This window comes from Schistocerca americana, chromosome X (genome assembly GCF_021461395.2).
Source record: "Schistocerca americana isolate TAMUIC-IGC-003095 chromosome X, iqSchAmer2.1, whole genome shotgun sequence".
Lineage (NCBI taxonomy): Eukaryota > Metazoa > Arthropoda > Insecta > Orthoptera > Acrididae > Schistocerca > Schistocerca americana.
The window spans coordinates 594,360,654-594,379,090 of NC_060130.1; the positions used below are offsets into that span (position 1 = coordinate 594,360,654).

The 18,437-nt window shown below is 41.6% G+C and overlaps 1 protein-coding gene across 1 annotated transcript in view; it reads right to left on the reverse strand.

Annotated features, from left to right (window-relative positions):
- Positions 1-17,547, reverse strand: part of LOC124554973 (lisH domain-containing protein ARMC9-like) — a 194,469-nt gene extending 176,922 nt beyond the window's left edge. The window contains exons 1-4 of the mRNA XM_047128710.1: positions 17,255-17,547; positions 17,090-17,174; positions 16,838-17,008; positions 9,243-9,887 (exon numbers count right to left, since the gene is read on the reverse strand). Of these exons, the coding sequence (XP_046984666.1) occupies positions 9,243-9,590 (348 nt within the window). The 5' untranslated portion in view covers positions 9,591-9,887; positions 16,838-17,008; positions 17,090-17,174; positions 17,255-17,547. The remainder of the gene's footprint in view (positions 1-9,242; positions 9,888-16,837; positions 17,009-17,089; positions 17,175-17,254) is intronic.
- Positions 17,548-18,437: the final 890 nt, after the last annotated feature.

The following is an 18,437-nucleotide window of genomic DNA, read 5'->3' on the forward strand; positions in this document are numbered from 1 at the left end:
GGATATCGAGGGGGCCTTGAGTAACACGACCTTCGATTCCATGGTAAGGGCAGCAAAGGTGCATGACCTGGGGTCCGCTATATGTAGGTGTCCAGAGCCATGCTTAGTGGAAAGAAGGTAGAGGCTACCATGATGAATGAAAAGATGATAATTAAGACCACTAGAGGCTGCCCACAAGGAGGAGTTTTGTCTCTTCTATTGTGGAATCTAGTGGTGAACGAACTGATTGAGGAACTAAATTCCAGACAATGCTTCTGCCAAGGATACGCAGATGACCTTGTCATAGTAATACTTGCCAAATTCACTGACACAGTCAGGAATATGGCACAAGGAGGGTTGAACATTGTGTAAAAATGGTGCATTAATCAGGATCTGAGAGTTAATCCTAAGAAAGCTGTTGTGGTGCCATTTACGAAGAGACATATTCAGCAAGCAAATTGGAATTGAAAGCTATTCGATGAAACTCTACCTGTGAAGGGGACAGTGAAATATCTAGGAGTAACCTTCGATGAGAAGCTAACTTGGACCCCTCATATTAAGAGTATCTGCTCCAAGGCAAAAAGAACTTTAGTGAGTACTAGGAGGGCCTGTGGCACCACAGTGGTTAGAGCTAGGATCTCCTATGGGGCTGTAGTGTGGTGGAAGAAGTTAGAACAGTGGGTTGCTGCTAAAGAGCTTGTTAAGGTGCAGAGATTGGCCTGCTTAGCCATAACGGGCAGAATTAGCAGCACACCAATTGCGGGAATGGAAGCCATGCTGGATATGCCTCCACTTCACCTTTGGGTTAAGATGGAGGCAGCAGCTCAGCAAAATGCATGGAGCAACATGTGCGGGGCACTGGAGACAGCGCAGAGTCCAGTGTATATGCAGAGGCACCTAATAAGCAATCCACAGCATGCCAACTATCACAAACAGTTGCTAAATAGCCTATCTGATGGCATATCCAACACATGGCCTCCACATCCAGGCAAATCTCATCAAACATGCACAAAATTACAGTCTGGGCAGGTCTGCTGGCTCGTGCAATAAACAGAAGGAGTGCGACACAGAGGACACAAAAAACACTGCAGACAGGAACGACGATGCTTTCATTAACACAAACCCACCACCTGGAGAAGGCCATGGGGCACCGAGGTCATGTGCACTTAATTGTGCCACCTACCAATAGTCAGGAAAGAGGTCCTTTGCCACCACCAGAAGCTCATGCGCTTCTGCAACCTGGGCAACATTGGCGGAAGTAAGGTCGAACAAGGTCAATGCCTTTGTCTGTACCTCAGGATCAGGTGGTAACCAGGCAATCATGTCCTGAATTAGTGAGTCTGCATATGAGGTACGGATTACCCTGGCGGTGCTGCCCTTGCCACCAGAGTGAGCAACCGTATAAGGGCGCCATCTACCAACACTCTGATTGGCCGGACCTGCGGATTTAAGCGAGCTCCCTGAGCCCGTTTAACCAGTTCAATCTTCGACGATGACTGTGTTACTACCCGGCTGCTGGATTCACGACGACCGAACCGTACTGTGGCCTCCCTGGCTGGAAACTTGCGACGCGTCGGTATCGACTGGTTGGCAGTGGTTTGGACTTGTATTCTCTACTAGTGACTCTGATTTTCTCCTTGGCGCTACAGCCAGTGAAGTGCTGTGTAGTCGAACTTAAGTTTTGTTTTGAGTGACAGAAGGTCAAATAAATTTGGTTATCACGGAATATTTGTTGTGTTATAGTGCGGACATAACACCCACCTTTCCATATATTCACCGAAACCAGCAAACAGCATCAGGGGCAGGGAAGAAGACTGCACAGCGGGCATCTGGCTCACCACCTGCATGGTTATGGGTGCGAAGCAATTCCGCATTCTGGTTTAGCAGTGCTTGCATCTGCTGCTCCTTTTGTAGGTGCAACTGCTCCCTCCAGCATTGTAAAAATGCTGGATCCATGGTGGCTCAAAATTAATGCTACGAAAAGGGGAGGAAAAAAAAATTGAAGTGTCACATGGATGAGAATGTCCTGTATCGCCACTTTAGCATCTACACGAGAGTGACAACGCTTATAAACAACACTGTGGGCACAAGGTATGGTAGTGGCTGATGGCGACTCAAGAACAAGCCAGGGAACAGAGACTAGCAAGAGGAAATGAAAACTCGCCTTGCGTGTCAATTTACAGTTTGGTTTTGGTTTTGATTTGCTTTAGGGTGCACAAAACAACTGGGGTCATATGCATCCAACTCAAAATTATAGAACACAAACTCAGACAGGAGTTAAAAAAAGACTATATGTCAGTCCCAATTGACATAATACAAGACAGCTAAAAAAGACATAATAAAAAATGGAGGTCCAAAACTAAAAATTAAATGGCCTTCGCCATATTGCTTTGGCAGATAAAAAGTAAAGCCCACTCACCAGCCCAGGCACCTTTTCCTAAAACAGCCAATAACTCAGGTGGCAAACCCAAGCAGGAACATAACAGGCTAAGAAATGGGCATTCCATCAGGAAGTAGCACACAGTTAAAACTTGAGCACAATGTGTACAAAGTGGTGGGGTAGAGTCACTTATCAAATGACGATGGCTAAAAAGGCAGTGCCCAATATGGAGCCTAGTTAAAATGACCTCCTCCCAGCAGGAGGGCTGAGAAGAGGTCGTCCAAGCCACTGGGTGAGAGCACAATTGGCGATGCCAAAAAGATACCACCTCCTGACAGATGGCAACACAGAGATCGTCGGAGGGAATATAGGAACTCGCGGGTTGAGGTACGAGGACTGCAGCCTTGGCAGCAGCATCAGCAGCCTCGTTTCTTGGCAGATCAACATGACCAGGAACCCACAGAAACATCACACTGGCTCCACCAAGAGTGAGGAAGTGATAGTTTTTCTGGACCCACTGCACTAAGGGATGGGTAGCGTACAGCGCACATAGACTTTGAAGGGTGCTGAGTGAGTCTGAGTAGAGGACACAGTTGAAAAGGCTGTATTGCTGGGTGTACTCCATCACCTGATACATAGCGAAGAGCTCGGCTGTAAATACTGAGCGGTATGCTGGGAGCCGGGGAGCCGACATCAACAGGAACACCCGAACCCCATGGTCAGTCCAAGAGCCATCAGAGTATACAAAGGTACTATCACGAAGTTAAATACGAAGGTCGTGAAACTGAAGGCGATAGATCGAGGCTGGAGTAGTGTTCTTAGGAAGTGAATGAAGGCCAAGGTTAACATGGGCCACTTCACGAAGCCAAGGTGGTGAAAGGTTCACACCCACCGGGAAAGTTGCAGGTAATGTGAAGTTAAGCCACTGTATCAAGTGCCAAAAGCGGACTCCAGGAGGTAACAGAGAAGAGGGACACGTCCCATACTGGTGATCAAAGGAATCATCAAAGAAGGAGGCATAGGATGGGTGGCCATGCACGGCAAATTGCATGCATTCCTGCTGAGAAGAAAGTCACAGCGGTAGAACAGTGATAGTTCAGCAGCTTCAGCACACAGACTCTCAAGCAGGCTAGCGTAAAAGGCACTTATGGTGAAACGGATGCCACGAGGGGGATAGTGTTGAGATGGCTTAAGAGGGATGGACATGCAGATGAATAAACAAAGCACACATAGTCAAGTCTCGAACGGACAAGGGACCAGTACAAACGGAGGAAGTTAGTTCGATCGGCACCCCAGGAAGTACTATTGAGGACATGTGGGACATTGAGGAACCAAGTACAGCAGGCTGCCAGGTAAGACACATGGGAGGACCAAGAGTGTTTCCAATCAAGCATGAGCCCAAGGAATTTTGTAGTTTCAGCAAATGGAAGGGTAACAGGCCCAAGATGTAAAGATTGTGGGAGAAACCAACTGCATCGCCAGAAATTCATACAGACAGTTTTGTCAGTGGAAAAGCGAAAGCCATTGTCGATGCTCCACAAGTAAAGATCAAAACATCACTGAAGCACTCAGCGAGACAGGTCCGTGGAGAACTGCAATAGACAGTAAAATCATCAACAAAAAGGAAGCCAGAGATGCCCAGCAGGAGACAGGCCTTTATAGGGTTAACGGCGATAGAAAAGAGGACGACACTCAGGACGGTACCCTGAGGCACATCGTTTTCCTGGATACAAGTGTCCGACAAGGCAGAACCCACATGCACCTTGAAAACTCGGTGTTTTAAAATTGACTGAAGGAAACAGGGCAGCCCTCCCCCCCCCGGAGCCCCACATGTAAAGAGTACCGAGGATACCAGTTCTCCAGTAGGTGTCTTAGGCCTCCTACAAATCGAAAAAAACATCCACAGTCTGGGATTTCAGCAGAAAACCATTCACGACATGGGTGGACAAAGTAACAAAATGGTCAACTGCAGAATGCTGCACTCGAAATCCACACCATGCATTCGTCAGTAAATTGCGAGACTCGAGCCACCATACCAACTGGGCATGATTAATATGTTCCATCCCCTTGCAAATGCAGCTGGTAAGAGAGCTCAAAGGAAGGTTTTTGTCCTTACTGGGCTTAGGTATGGGTATGGTGGTGGCTTCCCAGCAGCGTCCGGAAAATGTGCCCTCTGACCACATGCAGTTGTACGTGTTAAGCAGAAAGTGCTTGCCTGCAAAAGAAAGGTGCTGCAACATCCGAATGTGGATGGTGTGTGGCCCTGGAACAGAGAATTGGGATGAACTGAGAGCATGAACTAGCTCCCTCATAGTAAAGGCGGCACTGTAGGACTCTCGATTCGAAGAAGAGAAGGGTATTGCCCGAGCTGCCTCCACTCATTTCCGATGGAGGAAGGCTGGGTGATAGTGGGAAGAGCTCGAAACTTTCACAAAATGGCGGCCCAAGGTGTTGATCCTGGTCCCAGAGAGCCGTTGGAGTTGGCCCACACAACAGAGGAAGGGGTGGAACTGTTAAAAGAACTACGGAATGAAATCCAGCTAGCTCTTTTGCTACGACACTTTGCACACATGTTTATAATGAATGCAGTTTTGCATCATAGGATGGCACTTAAAAACACAGAGAGCACATCTCCGTGCGAATTGCGTCGTGGCACGCCACAGTCCAACAAGGGACTGGGACACGACATGGTACAGAGGAAGTGCGAGGAATGGAACGTTCTGCATCAGTAAGGATAACATTTGTGAGATATTCCACCTGGTCATCACAAAAGGGGCAATCTTGTTCTTCGAAGGTCACCAGGGAGGAGTAAAGCTGCCAGTCAGCCTTAGTAAACTGCCATTTGGGTGTGCACACGGATGGGGTAGGAGTCAGCAAACAGATAGCACACAGGAAATGGTCGCTAGAATAAGTGTCCGAAAGAACGGACCACTCAAGACAATGGGCAAGCTGGGCAGCGCAGAAGGATAGGTCCAAATGAGAATAGGTGTGGAGGAGTCTGAAAGGAAAGTGGGTGCTTCAGTGTTAAGGCAGAAAAGGTTAAGTGGGTTAAGATGATCAGCCAAGAGGGCACCTCTCTGACAGGTCCTGGGAGAACCCCAAAGGGGATGATGCTCATTAAAGTCACCGAGTAGCAAAAATTGGGAGGTAGAGGCCCAATACGCTGAAGAAAGTCTGCCCTGGTGACATCGAATGGCGGAGGGACATAAATGGTACAGAGGGAAAAAGTCAGGTGCGGAAGGAAAAGGCGAACTGCAACAGCTTGTAGATAGGTAGTCAGGGAGATGGGTTGACTATGAATGTCATCCCTTATGAGCAGCATTACGTCCCATGAGATGGAATGCCGACCTCAAGGGGAAGGTCAAAACAAATTGGTAAGAAATGTGAAAGCTCAAAGTGGTCGTGAGAGCACAATTTCGTTTCCTGAAGGCAGAGTACAAGGGGACACTGCGATGTTAAAAGCAGCTGTAAATCCTCTTTGTGGGACCAAAGGCGACGAACATTCCATTGGAGGAGAGTCACAATGAGGAAGAGATGTAGGGGTGTCACCTCGGCGGCTGTCGAGTGACAGCCAGTGAAGAGTCGCTACTACAGGGCACAGGAGGAGGAGGATCCTGCTCCATGGGGTCCACAGAAGCATTGGCTTGCTTGTGCGGTCGGTCTGTGGAGTCCAACGCTGAGAAACAGTTGGTGGTGCACACTGACAACAAGGAGGCCGGCCAGGCTAAGGTATCACATGGCAAAACTGCCGAAGAGGATCCTAGAGTTGTTGAAGGAGAAGACCGTTTGCCTTTGTTGGACTTCTTTCCGCCTTTCCGGTTAGAGGAAGACTGGGGTGTTGTTTGGCTGGAAGGACAGAGGAAGTCTTCACGGGAGTACTCCTGTCCTTTAGTACTCCTCCTGTCCTTTCTGGCCAACCGGTCGTGTAGCTGGTGGCGTTGCCCCTTGAGGCGAGAGTTTGACGGCTTGTTGCACAGCTGGATGGGGGAGGGGGGGGGGGGGGGGGGGAATGGTGATGCTACCTTGACACTGGGTGATCTCCCAACCTCAGAGCTGAATTGGAGGTCACATGTCTGTGTGGCCATGTCCTTCATGCAGCGAGAGGTAAAAAGAACAGAACTATAGTGAAACACTGCTTCCACACTTTTGAAGAGACTTCCAAAAAATGGGGTAAAACACGGGAAAATGTGATATGTGGGAAATAACATTTTAAGCTGTATAAGTTACATATAGGATAGCCCTTGCAATTTATGTATGAAGTACATAACAGGCATCAAAAGACTTGTCAGGGACTTGTTTATTATCTAATAAAAACTGCTATGTAACTGGAAATGGTAACTCTAGGAAGTAGGAATGTTTGAGTCAATTTCATATGTCATAATCGATGTTCTTGAAAGCCAGCAGCTGTCATTCATTATTTAAATAATGAAATATTGCACTAGTTACATATTTTGTTGTGCTTAGCATGACGCATTTCAGAAAGTGCAAATATGTAAATAAGTATTTTGTATGGTGTTTAAATATGTGTTATTCTGTGTCTGTTGGACAGTAGTAATCTTTTTGAGATTATCAGGTACTGTGCCTCATCAGTTATGTAGACACCGCCCCCCCCCCCCCCCCCCCACACACACACACGCTAAATATGGTTCAACAAAGGTGTCACGATGATCACGAAACTACGTGTGTGCAGTAGAGACAGCTTGGAAATGGTTGTGACTGGTCATGGTATCTTCACTCGAATGAACGTAGTTACTCTCCTCAGCCACCAAGCCAAATACAGCTTGGCAGTGGTGGGAGGTACAGCACAAATTGTTCCAACTTTTACATGTTTACTGGTTCAAATCTGCTGAGTAGCGTGCCCTGGTATCAAGAAATTTAACCACGTAATATTTGTAAACACTAGTGAATGGCCAACATCATACCAGCGTCATTTTATCGTAATTTTGTTTCGTAATGTGTAGATCGCGGGAAAATTATAAATATTTTGACACAAAATCAGGTGCAAATTAACATTGTGGGCATAGGAAATTTGACGGGACCAATGAAAAATGTCGTAAACCGCAGCAAAACATCAATTCTGGGAATGTAAAAGCGGGGTTATATTGTATAGGTGCCAGATGAGAGTACGCATGGTTTGTGACTAGACAGTAACTTGCGAGCGACTGGGTAACGCACTTTTTCCTTTACACGGATCTCTCGGACAGCCCGCTCATCAAGATACATGGGACAATCCCGAGAGGCGGCGGCATGGCCGCGATTGCAGTTGATACAGTGGAGAGAAGGAGGTGGACAATTGCCCTTGTGCACATCCCTACAACAGGTTACACATTTGGCTGAGTGTCGACAAAATGTTCTAGTGTGGTTGAAACAATGACACAGGTAACAGCGCATTGGGTTTGGAATGTACGGCTGGACTGTGATAATTTCATAGACTGTTTTGATTTTGGACGGAAGCACCACTATCAAAGGAGAGAAAAAGAATGCGGGTGGCACTAAGGAGGAATCTACCTTTTTCATTACACAATGGACGGCAATGACACCCTGATCAGAGAGGTAAGATTGGATTGTGGTCTCGGTTAGACCATCGAGCAGCCTCATGTAAATTACACCACGGAAAGAATTCAAAGTTCTATGGGCCTAGACACGAACAGGGTAGCCGTAAAGAAGTGAGGCAGCAAGCAGTTGTTGTGCTTGAGAATCAGAAGTAGTCTCCAAAAGCAAAGTGCCATTCCATAAATGAGAGCAGGCTTTCACAGGGCCAGCAATTGTATCAACACCTTTCTGAATAATGAACAGATTTACCGTGGTGAAGGACTGACCGTCTTCAGTATGTGACACCACAAGGAATCTTGGTGCAGCGGGAAGGGTCTTTGTATCAGTAGCCTCATTACATTTTGAAGACTGATTGGAAAGATGATGGACTCATTGCGAGAAAATCCCCCACAATTGCCAGTGCCTCCAATGGTGCCCTCCTTCCAAGGGGCGCACCCACCTTAGGTGATTGTTCAAACCTCAGGTCACACCTCCTGAACACCTGACAGAGGGACCAATTGGCAATTTGGGAAGGTTGCAGCTCAGGTAATCACCTCTCCCTGGGTGTGGCATGTACCAAGGGGAACGTGCGAACCTTATTCGTTGACCCGGGGCTGGGAATTACATGTTATCTAGTCACCTGTTACACGTCAGACCCATGGCCCAGCCTTCAGGAGTGCACAGGGAATTATGCATGCTTAGTCACATTCCAAAATCACCCTTCCACGCATGTTGATAGATTTAACAGCACACAGAAGCCACAGTGTCCTGTTCACTACTGAACTCCAATGAAATATGCAGATTTGCTTCTCCCTCCATTAGACGGGTTGCTGTATGTAGTGATTTCCTGTAGTTGAAAAGAGTATTGAGAAATATTTCTGGGAGGGGAAAAAACCCTATTGCAAATCATGAGGGTGGTAGTAGTTTAAGTCACAAAAATTTACATTCAGCAATCAACCCTTATACTGAGTTGTGGATCACATCCATATATCAACAAACAATAGTCTTACATATATTGAAATGATGAGCAATAGTAAAAAACAAATTAGTGCCGGTATCACTCTGTACACAACAAAAATGTTTAAAAGAAAAGCTACATAAAAAGAAATATTCTTCGTATGGAGTCAGTGGTCTTTTCTCTGAATTACAAAAAACAAAATTACGTGCTAGTGCGATTTAATACAACAATTAAAGCTATATGGAGTTTAACAGTCAGTAGTGTGATACCAGCAACAAATGATTTGACACAACGTGTAATCGCAGTAATCCCACGATGTACTTTACACACAGCCCCAATACTCAGTACATTATCAAAACAAGAATTAAGTCCACACAGTGTATATCTACTCACTGTAAATAGATTCTGGAATGATGGATGAGACTTTGGATCATTAACATATGGAAGTGCATAGAATCGAAGAAATTCTGTTTCACCACTAAATTCACATCCTTCGGTTTCCAAAAAGTTTTTTAAGGCAGTCATTCCACTTTGCCCATTGTAACTGTTCATCTCAGATTCACTGCTAACACTTTCATTTTCATAGCAATTGTCAGAGATTAGTTCCAGGTTACAAAACTCCCCTTTTTTAGCCACAACAGAACTGTCACTTTTAACATCCATATCTTTAATTTCATTTGTAAGCCGGCACTCCATCTGATCACCACATTCCGTTATTGTATCTGTGTTCTCCAAAGACATAAAATTCTCTTTCACATTGTGACTCTTATTTATTTCATTTTCACTTTTGTCTTCTACTCTGGCATCACTGCAATTATTTTCATGCCCCACAGCAATTCCTTTAAGTCCAGAGTTCTCATTACAAAAATTTGTGTTAGAAGGATCTTCCAGTTTCTCAGATTCCTTCTGTCATAATGTTAATGTACTTGTCTTGCCCAAAGTTAGTGGTATTATTGCAAAATAGACATGAAGGTAAAAAGTCAGTTTTCTGTATTCAAGTTTACTTTTTATTGATGGTGGTATGAGAGTATTCCAAGCCTGTGGATGAAGAGAAAGAAACATGTTACCAACAAAGCTAAACATAAAATAGAGTGTGCAAAACTAAAAGCACTTACTTTATTAACAATGAGGCCACCACAGAGGAGAATATTCAATAAGCTGTGGTAAGACAAAAGAATTTCCAATGACACACACTGTTGCTTTTAATTTTGTGTAATGTGGATTGACTGGTTGGTAAGCACAGTCCCATGTTGTATATTATGTAAGAAGTGTGGGTTCTTATTAGTTGCAGTTCATAATGATTAACTAAAATTAGCAGATATTGCAGTGCTGGAACTACATACTTTTGTCAAGTTAGGTTTTCGATATTAGTTAGTGCAGCGAGTTTTGGTATTTTACTGATGAAGTTTGTTCTTCCTATATCGGTGAAGTGAAGTTTTCAGTATTAATTTTTGGAATCAGTTGTGGTAGGTGAGTTTGGCATTATTGACTATGCACAAGTTACACACTGTGTATCATAATTAATGGTGCCATGCCTACAGTTGAAAGTACATGATACTGGGAGTACAAGAAGTCTCAGTAAACATGGGCATTAAAAGGCATACCTTAAGAGCTATGAGTACTACTTTATCTTCACTAATGTGAAATGCATCTGCATCTATACTATGCAAACCACCATGAGATCCATGGCAGAGGGTAAAAACTGTAGGTTACAATGAGTTTTGAACTGTTACCAGTCAGCACACACTACTATCAATATACAACACTACCGATTACACCACGCATATACTGGAGAAATGTCCATAGCGCAAAGCTATGAGTTTTAAATCTCAATACTTATAGGTTTTTTTGTGTACTTTCAACTGTATACATTTACACCATAAATTATGGTACATCCTGCATAGGTGAAGTGAAGTTTTCGGTACTTGTTCTTGGAACAAGTTGTGCTTTCTGGTATCTTCGACTTTGTTCTAGCTATGTAAGTCAAGCAAAGTTTTCTTTCGCATCCTTTAGTGAGAGTCGTGGTTGCATGGTACTGTGGACTTTTTGAGCTACATAGGTTAAGTGTATTTCTGACTCCAATTTTTTAGCATTTTTATTTGTGTGTTGGTACCATAGAAATTCAACTAACCTACATTGGTTTCAAGTTGTTCTTCAACTTATTTTGATTATATTTTGTATAATGGGATTGTTTTCCTCTGGTGTTGTCTTGAATGTGTGATGTTATGATTGCTGTATTGCATAAGGGTGAAATTGGGGAGTGTCATCTTGTTGACGTCACTGGTCAAAGGTGAGAGTTGGTACTGGATTTTTCAGTATTAGCTAGAACACTCCCGTGTTGAGTTGCTGGTCTCCCATCGGACACCTACCCAGGTGGCGGATTGGGGAACATCACCAGATATGGTGGACACCGGGGAAATAAAATACCTAGGACGGACCAAAACTAGCAGAACAACAACTGCTGCCTTGCAGTTCAGAGTGGGGTCTCCGAAGGCTAAGGGAAGAAAACCCTGATTAAAAATCACCCATACGCCGGTAGGTGTTGAATGCAGGGTTGACAGCCCACTCTGTAAACAACAATTGTTGCAAAACTTCGACAAAGTAAAGCAGGGCGGATGGAGGAAGACAGACTTGGCATGGAAAATGGCAATGAGGATGGAATACAAGTAAATGAAGGAGGTAAAATAAGGAAGAAGAGAAATATAACATGTAGATCAGATTTATATATTGGTACTTGGAATGTGAGATCCCTATATCGTCCAGGAGCACTGAAAGTAATGCTGGATCAAATAACGAATCTGAAGCAAAGTATAATAGCACTACAAGAAATTAGATGGGTGGGGAGTGGAGTTTTAGAAAAGAAGGAACCAAATATATTCTATACCTGCACCTATAGAAAATATGCCACATGCAATAACAATGGGCACTTATATGTTTGAGAGAGTTGAACATTTCAAGAACCTGGGCTTGACAGTTACACATCTAAATGATACCTCCTATGAAATTAAGCAGAGATTAATACTAGCCAATAGAGCCTATTTTGCCCTAACAAGACTTCTATCTTCAAGGCTCCTGACTCGCACCACTAAATTAACTATCTATAAATCACTTATATGGCCAGTGCTTACATATGCCTCTGAAACCTGGACATTAACAACAAAAGATATTAAAATACTGGATGAATTTGAAAGAAAGGTACTTAGATGAATTATCAACCCAATCAGCGAAAGAGGAAGATGGAGACACAACCATGAGCTGTACATCATATACAAAGAAAAACCCATCAGGAGTATAGTGAAATCATCCAGACTGAGGTGGGTGGGACACGTGGTGGCTCGCATGAATGATACAGAAGTACCAAAAAGAATATTACAAGGAAAGCCAAGAGCGCAGAGAGGACGTGGTCAACCAAGTGCGAGACGGGAAGGAGGAGTAATCAAAGATCTTAGGAGGATGGGCTACAGAAACTGGAGATTATTGGCAAAGGACAGAGAGAAATGGAAGGACATTGTAGAAGAGGCCAAGACTCATTATGAGCTGTAGAGCAAATAAAGAAGAATCTAGATCACTACTAAACAAACCAGAAGCAGTAGGTATAAGAGGAATAGCTAATGAAAAGTTTCAGTTGTACCTGTTGAACATAAAGAAAACAAACACTACGAATTTATTAAAGAGTGAAAACAACTGTCTCTTTAAACATAAAAGATACATCTGCAGACTGTGTAGCTAACTAAAACTTTCTGGAAGTGACTACAGATAAAGAGGATATTCTCTACGAGTTGCCAGCTTTGACCAGTGATGTAGGAAACATGCAATAAACAACATGACGACTATAACATAACATAAGTGGCAATTATTTCACACTTTTTCACTATGGATCAGTCTGTCCCCATAAGTGAATTTCTTAAACTTCACATTTGTTGGCTATATCAACACTCAATCAAGCTGGCTTCTAACCTAAGCTAGACCTCAGGCTAGGCTACAGATCGGCGTAACCACAACCACATTTTTTTTTTCCCCTTAATGTTCATTGGCCGAGTCAACTAACAACAAAACTGTGAATACACTCATAGCTATCAGCTTTAAGTCAGTGGTCAAAGCCAGTGACTCTTATCGTATATTCCTCTTGACCCAACAATCGTCAGTTGTTCATTGACATGCAATGAACGTAAAGAGGATGATATCAACATTTTATCCCTTTTAGGGTCCTATTATCAGTGTATAACAGCCAATAGCCAGTGTCTTGTAACTGTTCTTGTTCCATGCACAAAACATGGAAACAATTTTCAAACTGCAGAAAAGGTTTGTAAAGTTAATAACTAAATTTAATATTAATTCTCACTGTAGTGAAATACGAGTAGTGTCCTGACTGCATTAAGTTAATTCAGCTACCAATCTCATGTGCATATCAGGAGAAATATGAACAAGCAGTATGCCTTAAACCATTAAATACACACTACTGGAATAAGAACAAGTTTGGACCCCTTTTTTTTAATAATAATAATAATAATAATAATAATAATGTGTTCACGGAAACTTTCAAATAAACTTATTAGACAAGAGAAGAGAAAGTATGTAACTCAGCAACTGGAATCAATAGAAGCAGATTTTAAAAATTATAATACGCATGGATTCTACAAAACTTTTGCAAACCAAATTAAAGGGTATATCCCTCAAAATGTCTGTTTTCGGAAATCAGATGGGAATCTGGCACTAAGCGACGAAGAAAACTGTGAAGAATTAGCCAAATATTTTGAAACGCTACTAAACTGTCCAGAACCAACAGAAGCTCTTCCAATATCCAGCACTAAAGCCCCGCAACAGCAAGACTCTGTACCGCCAACTGAAGAAGAAATTATCAAACACATAAACAAACTCAAAAATAACAAAGCATCAGGAGAAGATGGAATTGTAGCCGAATTTCTCAAAAGTCTAGGGTCCAACTCAAGAAATGAGCTAGTTAAAATTATTCAAAACATATGGGTTACTGAAGAAATACCAGAAGATTGGAAATGTGCCCTAATACATCCGTTACATAAAAAAGGGGATAAATCGGATGTGAACAACTATAGAGGAATCTCCTTACTTGCCGTCACATACAAGATATTATCAGCTTGTCTTCTTGAAAGAACACAAAAACTGCTAGAACCCAAAATCTCAGATTTCCAAGCTGGTTTCAGACCAAACAGATCATGTCCAGAACAAATTTTAAACTTGAAATTGATTACAAGGATGAGACAAATGCGAAGGAAGCCTACAGTATATGTCTTTGTCGACTTTAAAAAGGCATATGATTCAATTCACAGACTCACACTATTTAAAATTCTTGAAGAACAAGGACTGGATAAGAAGACACGGAACATCATAGAGCAGACATTAACAAATACAAAATGCAAAGTGAAATTCATGGGAAAACTTTCAAAATCATTTGAGATAAAAACTGGCGTTAGACAAGGTGATGGATTATCACCTCTGTTATTTAACTTAGTTCTGGATAGAGTCATGGCAGAATGGGAAAAAGAACTCAAAAAAGAAAAGTACTGGAAACCAATATCACTGGGAACCAAAAAAGATGACCTACAAATCCCCTACTTAGCCTACGCAGACGATCTTGCAATAATGGCAGATTCTAGTGAAATGGCAGTCAAACAGATAGAAACCTTAAAAGAGTGTGCAGGAAAAGTTGGCCTACAAATATCTTTTGAGAAAACGGTGTTTACAACAACAAATCTAGAAATTTCTAAGTTACAAACCAAATATGGAGAAATTAAGAGGGTACCATACTTTAAATATTTAGGAGAGATAATTTCTGAAAAATACTCACAACAAGAAAGAATATTAAAAGCTCGTAGGGGTCTAGGGCTGGTCCAAAACATTTACAATAAAAAATGTCTATCTATAAATACAAAAATTAAACATTATAAGTCGGTAATTAAACCAATAATGCTATATGCCAGCGAAACCTTGACACTTAAAAGGAAAACAGATATGGAAAACCTGAAGAAAGAGGAAAGGAAATTCTGGGACCAAGATGGACCAAAGAGGGGTATAGATTACAGAAAAATTCTAAAATTGAAGAATATTCTAACATAGAGATAGACATGAGGAAGAGGCGTCTAAAATTCTATGGCCACATAATGAGACTTCCCGATCACAGACTTACAAAAAAAATAGTAAGATACGTAGCATCCCTTGTTAATGGAGGAGAATGGATCAAAAATGTAAAGAAAGATCTGGAATTAGCCAACATTACTACTGAAGACATGAACAAAAGAAACAATTTCAAACTTAAAGTTGACAAATGGGAGGTCAAACCAGAGACAAAAGCGCCGAGAACTGGAACAAAATGGAGCGAAGAAAGAAAAGCTGAATTCTCGCAAAGAATGAAGACCTGGTGGGCAAACAAGAAGAATAAGAAGCCCCAGAAGTGAACCATCTTTACTTAGCGTCTTCCATGTTGGGAGCTTTACGACTAATAATAATAATAATAATAATAATGCGTTCAATGCATGTGGTGAATATTCTGCTAAACTACAACTGCTCATTAACAAAGGGCTTCCCACTGGCAACACTCCCCCCCCCCCCCCAAAAAAAAACCAACAACAACAATCTTTGGAATGATGACAATTATCTGCAGCAGAGACCAAAACATGGGTTAGGTGGGGATATTATAATCTGGCTGAGAGTTGGCAAAGCTAACAAATGCAAAATGGAGTTTCTGGTAAAACTTGATCTGTAGTATAGTCTGGTATGTACGTTAGTGCTACATTTAAAACACTTTCAGTTATAAAAACTAAAATTGCAAGAGATATTCAGGAAACCTATATTAGGTAATGGAAAAGACTCCAACAAGTATTTTGATGTATATTATGTAAATATATAGTACATAAACTATGAAAAATATAAAAGGCAGAGGCCCACTAAGTAACTTACTGATTCAAATGCAGCCATACTTCATCTTAACTTAGTAAACACAGGATGTCTTAGCACTGAATTAATATCTTAAGATGGATATGTAAAGTGTCATTATGTTGCCCTATTTTTCACTGAGAAAGTGTGTTATAATTGCAAAACTGACCCATTACACAACAAAGTGGGCAACATGAGTACCTACAGGTGTCTGAAGTTGCCTTCCCCAATCAACAGTAGAAAAAGGAAATTTTAAAATATGCTACTAACTCACTGTAGTATCAAGTCAGGAAAATTAACAAAAATGTAATGAACCCTCAAACCAAGAGGAGATGGCTGGTATTATGGTTAAGTTGACTTCATTTATTAATACATTTACAATTAATTCTTTCTTATGAGTCAAATATGTCTAATTTTCTTGTATACTTTCAAGTAAGTAACAATGAATGAGGGTCTGAATCTCTTAATCAAGAAGCAGTAAAAACTTATGATGCAAGCTAAGTTACATAAAATGAGCCAGAGGGGATTATCTAACATCAGGTTTTCAAGTCCTGTCACAAGGTCGTTAAAGAACAAGCTTGTCACAGAGGACAGGGAAAGAATCTGGCCATGCCATACTGGCATTGGCCTTAAGTGAACTACGGAAATCTAAAATCTGGATGGCTAGACAGATTTGAAACCTGCGTCACCTGAATAAGAGTATAGTGCCTTAACCACTGCACCACTTCATTTCATTCTGCCAAGAGGTATGCTGCTGTATTGTATTTCTCATTTGAGAAGGAACATATTTCACTGCATTATACAACCACACATACACAATAATGATGTCAAAACAAAGTTGACAATAGTCACTATGCAAACAATTCAAAGTTGGATTATAAACTATTTACATTATTCTATTATGTTAACATTTTCTAATGAATAAAATACATACCAAAAATGCATATACACAAAAAAATCTGTAAATCAGAGGTGACAAGAGAGCATCAATTTACCCAGTGCTCTACTGTTCAACAGCCATAAAAAAATTCTGCAACTTTATCGAAATCACTATTTCAAAAACTAATATATTAAATTACATTGAAAAATTCCATATCGGAGTTTTCAAGGAAAACTTTCTGGATCTTACAAACATCCTGCCTCTGTATTTTTTCTTTCAGTGTAGTCGGTTCATTGAGCACAAAACCCATATTGTTACATTCTTCTACGAAGCTGGTCAGGGTTTCCTTGAATTCGTAGCTACGGAGAAACTGGAATCAGAAATCGTGATGTTAGGGAAAAAAAAAGTGCATTTTTGTGTACTACAAACGTCTGTTTTTTAAACAACTTACCTCGTACACCAAATTCGCCGCAAAATTCTCTTGGGAGCAAACACTGTCACTGTCCATCAGTGACATCCAATCAAAATTCTTTCGGCTGAAATTAATAGCATAACACATACAAATAACTTGAATGTAAGCGGTATCAAATCGTGAAAATAGCGGCTAAATTCTTACTTATCACGCAGTACTGGTTTCGGCGATGTAAAATTTATAGCACTCATTGTACTACTATAGTGTAACCCAAATGACAGCAAAAACTGCTCCTATAGAAACAATAAACATCAAATAGCAGGGCAAATCTTGCTACTAATTATCTCGGAACACTTAAGATTTGTACGAAGTAAACAGACATTCAAGCAATCACCGCCTTCCCAACCGGAAGTATATTTCTGATTACACACAATATCACAGTGATATCAACTTTGTCATATCGGCAGACGACGCAACTACTCATGCCAAGCAACGATTAATTTCTGCTTGTTGAAAAACTGAAACAGTTTTTAAGCTATAATCAAATCTTTTGTAATTCCTCGTGTATATAAATGTCGGGGAACGTGGATTTTACAGTGATTTTACACCATACGGTCTTATTACTACAGAAATATAGCTGAGAACTTGGAGATCGCCGACACCAGTGGTCAGTAATCGGTTGATCAATAATAATTCCTACAAACTAATAGTTAGAATCTAAAATAAGTGAACTATCAGCAACTTTACCGTGCAGACGTATATTGATATTAGCATTTTTGGCTGAACTATCGTCTTCACTCGTGGAATGCAACTGCGTCTCCAGAGCCCATCTCTCAAGGAAAGAGTCCAAGTTGCACATGGTAGCTGACGGTAAATACGCGAAGTTCAGCTACCTGACGCCTAGTACTCCACGACTCACCATGGTCTACTGCTTATCTATCGAGTATATAGCTTTCGTTGTCCTGTAAAATTTTTGAGGTGTTGTGAAAGCTATGACTATATCAAGAATCCGAGGAAACACGTACCACAAGCACATCAAGGAAAGTGAAGTGATATCGTTCCACAATTAAAAGCGAAGAACTTTTATAAGTATAGTTGATGTGGCAAACAGTTCAACAAGGAGCGCAATCCAATATGCAACCAAAAAAACGAACATGCATCGCAAAGTAGTTACATGAAAATGAAATGTCCATTATGCGATATTTCAGTCCTTCCGAAGAAATGCGATTATGACTACTTAGAAGAGGTTGAATTTACATATATTTCCAGGAATTTGCTGACTGGAAGAAGCAGACAAAGACGGACACTTTACGTCAAAAAGTATGGGTCGTTTCGAACTTCCGACAACGTCTCCTTGCATTTCTTTGTTTCTTTGTGTCGTCGTTCA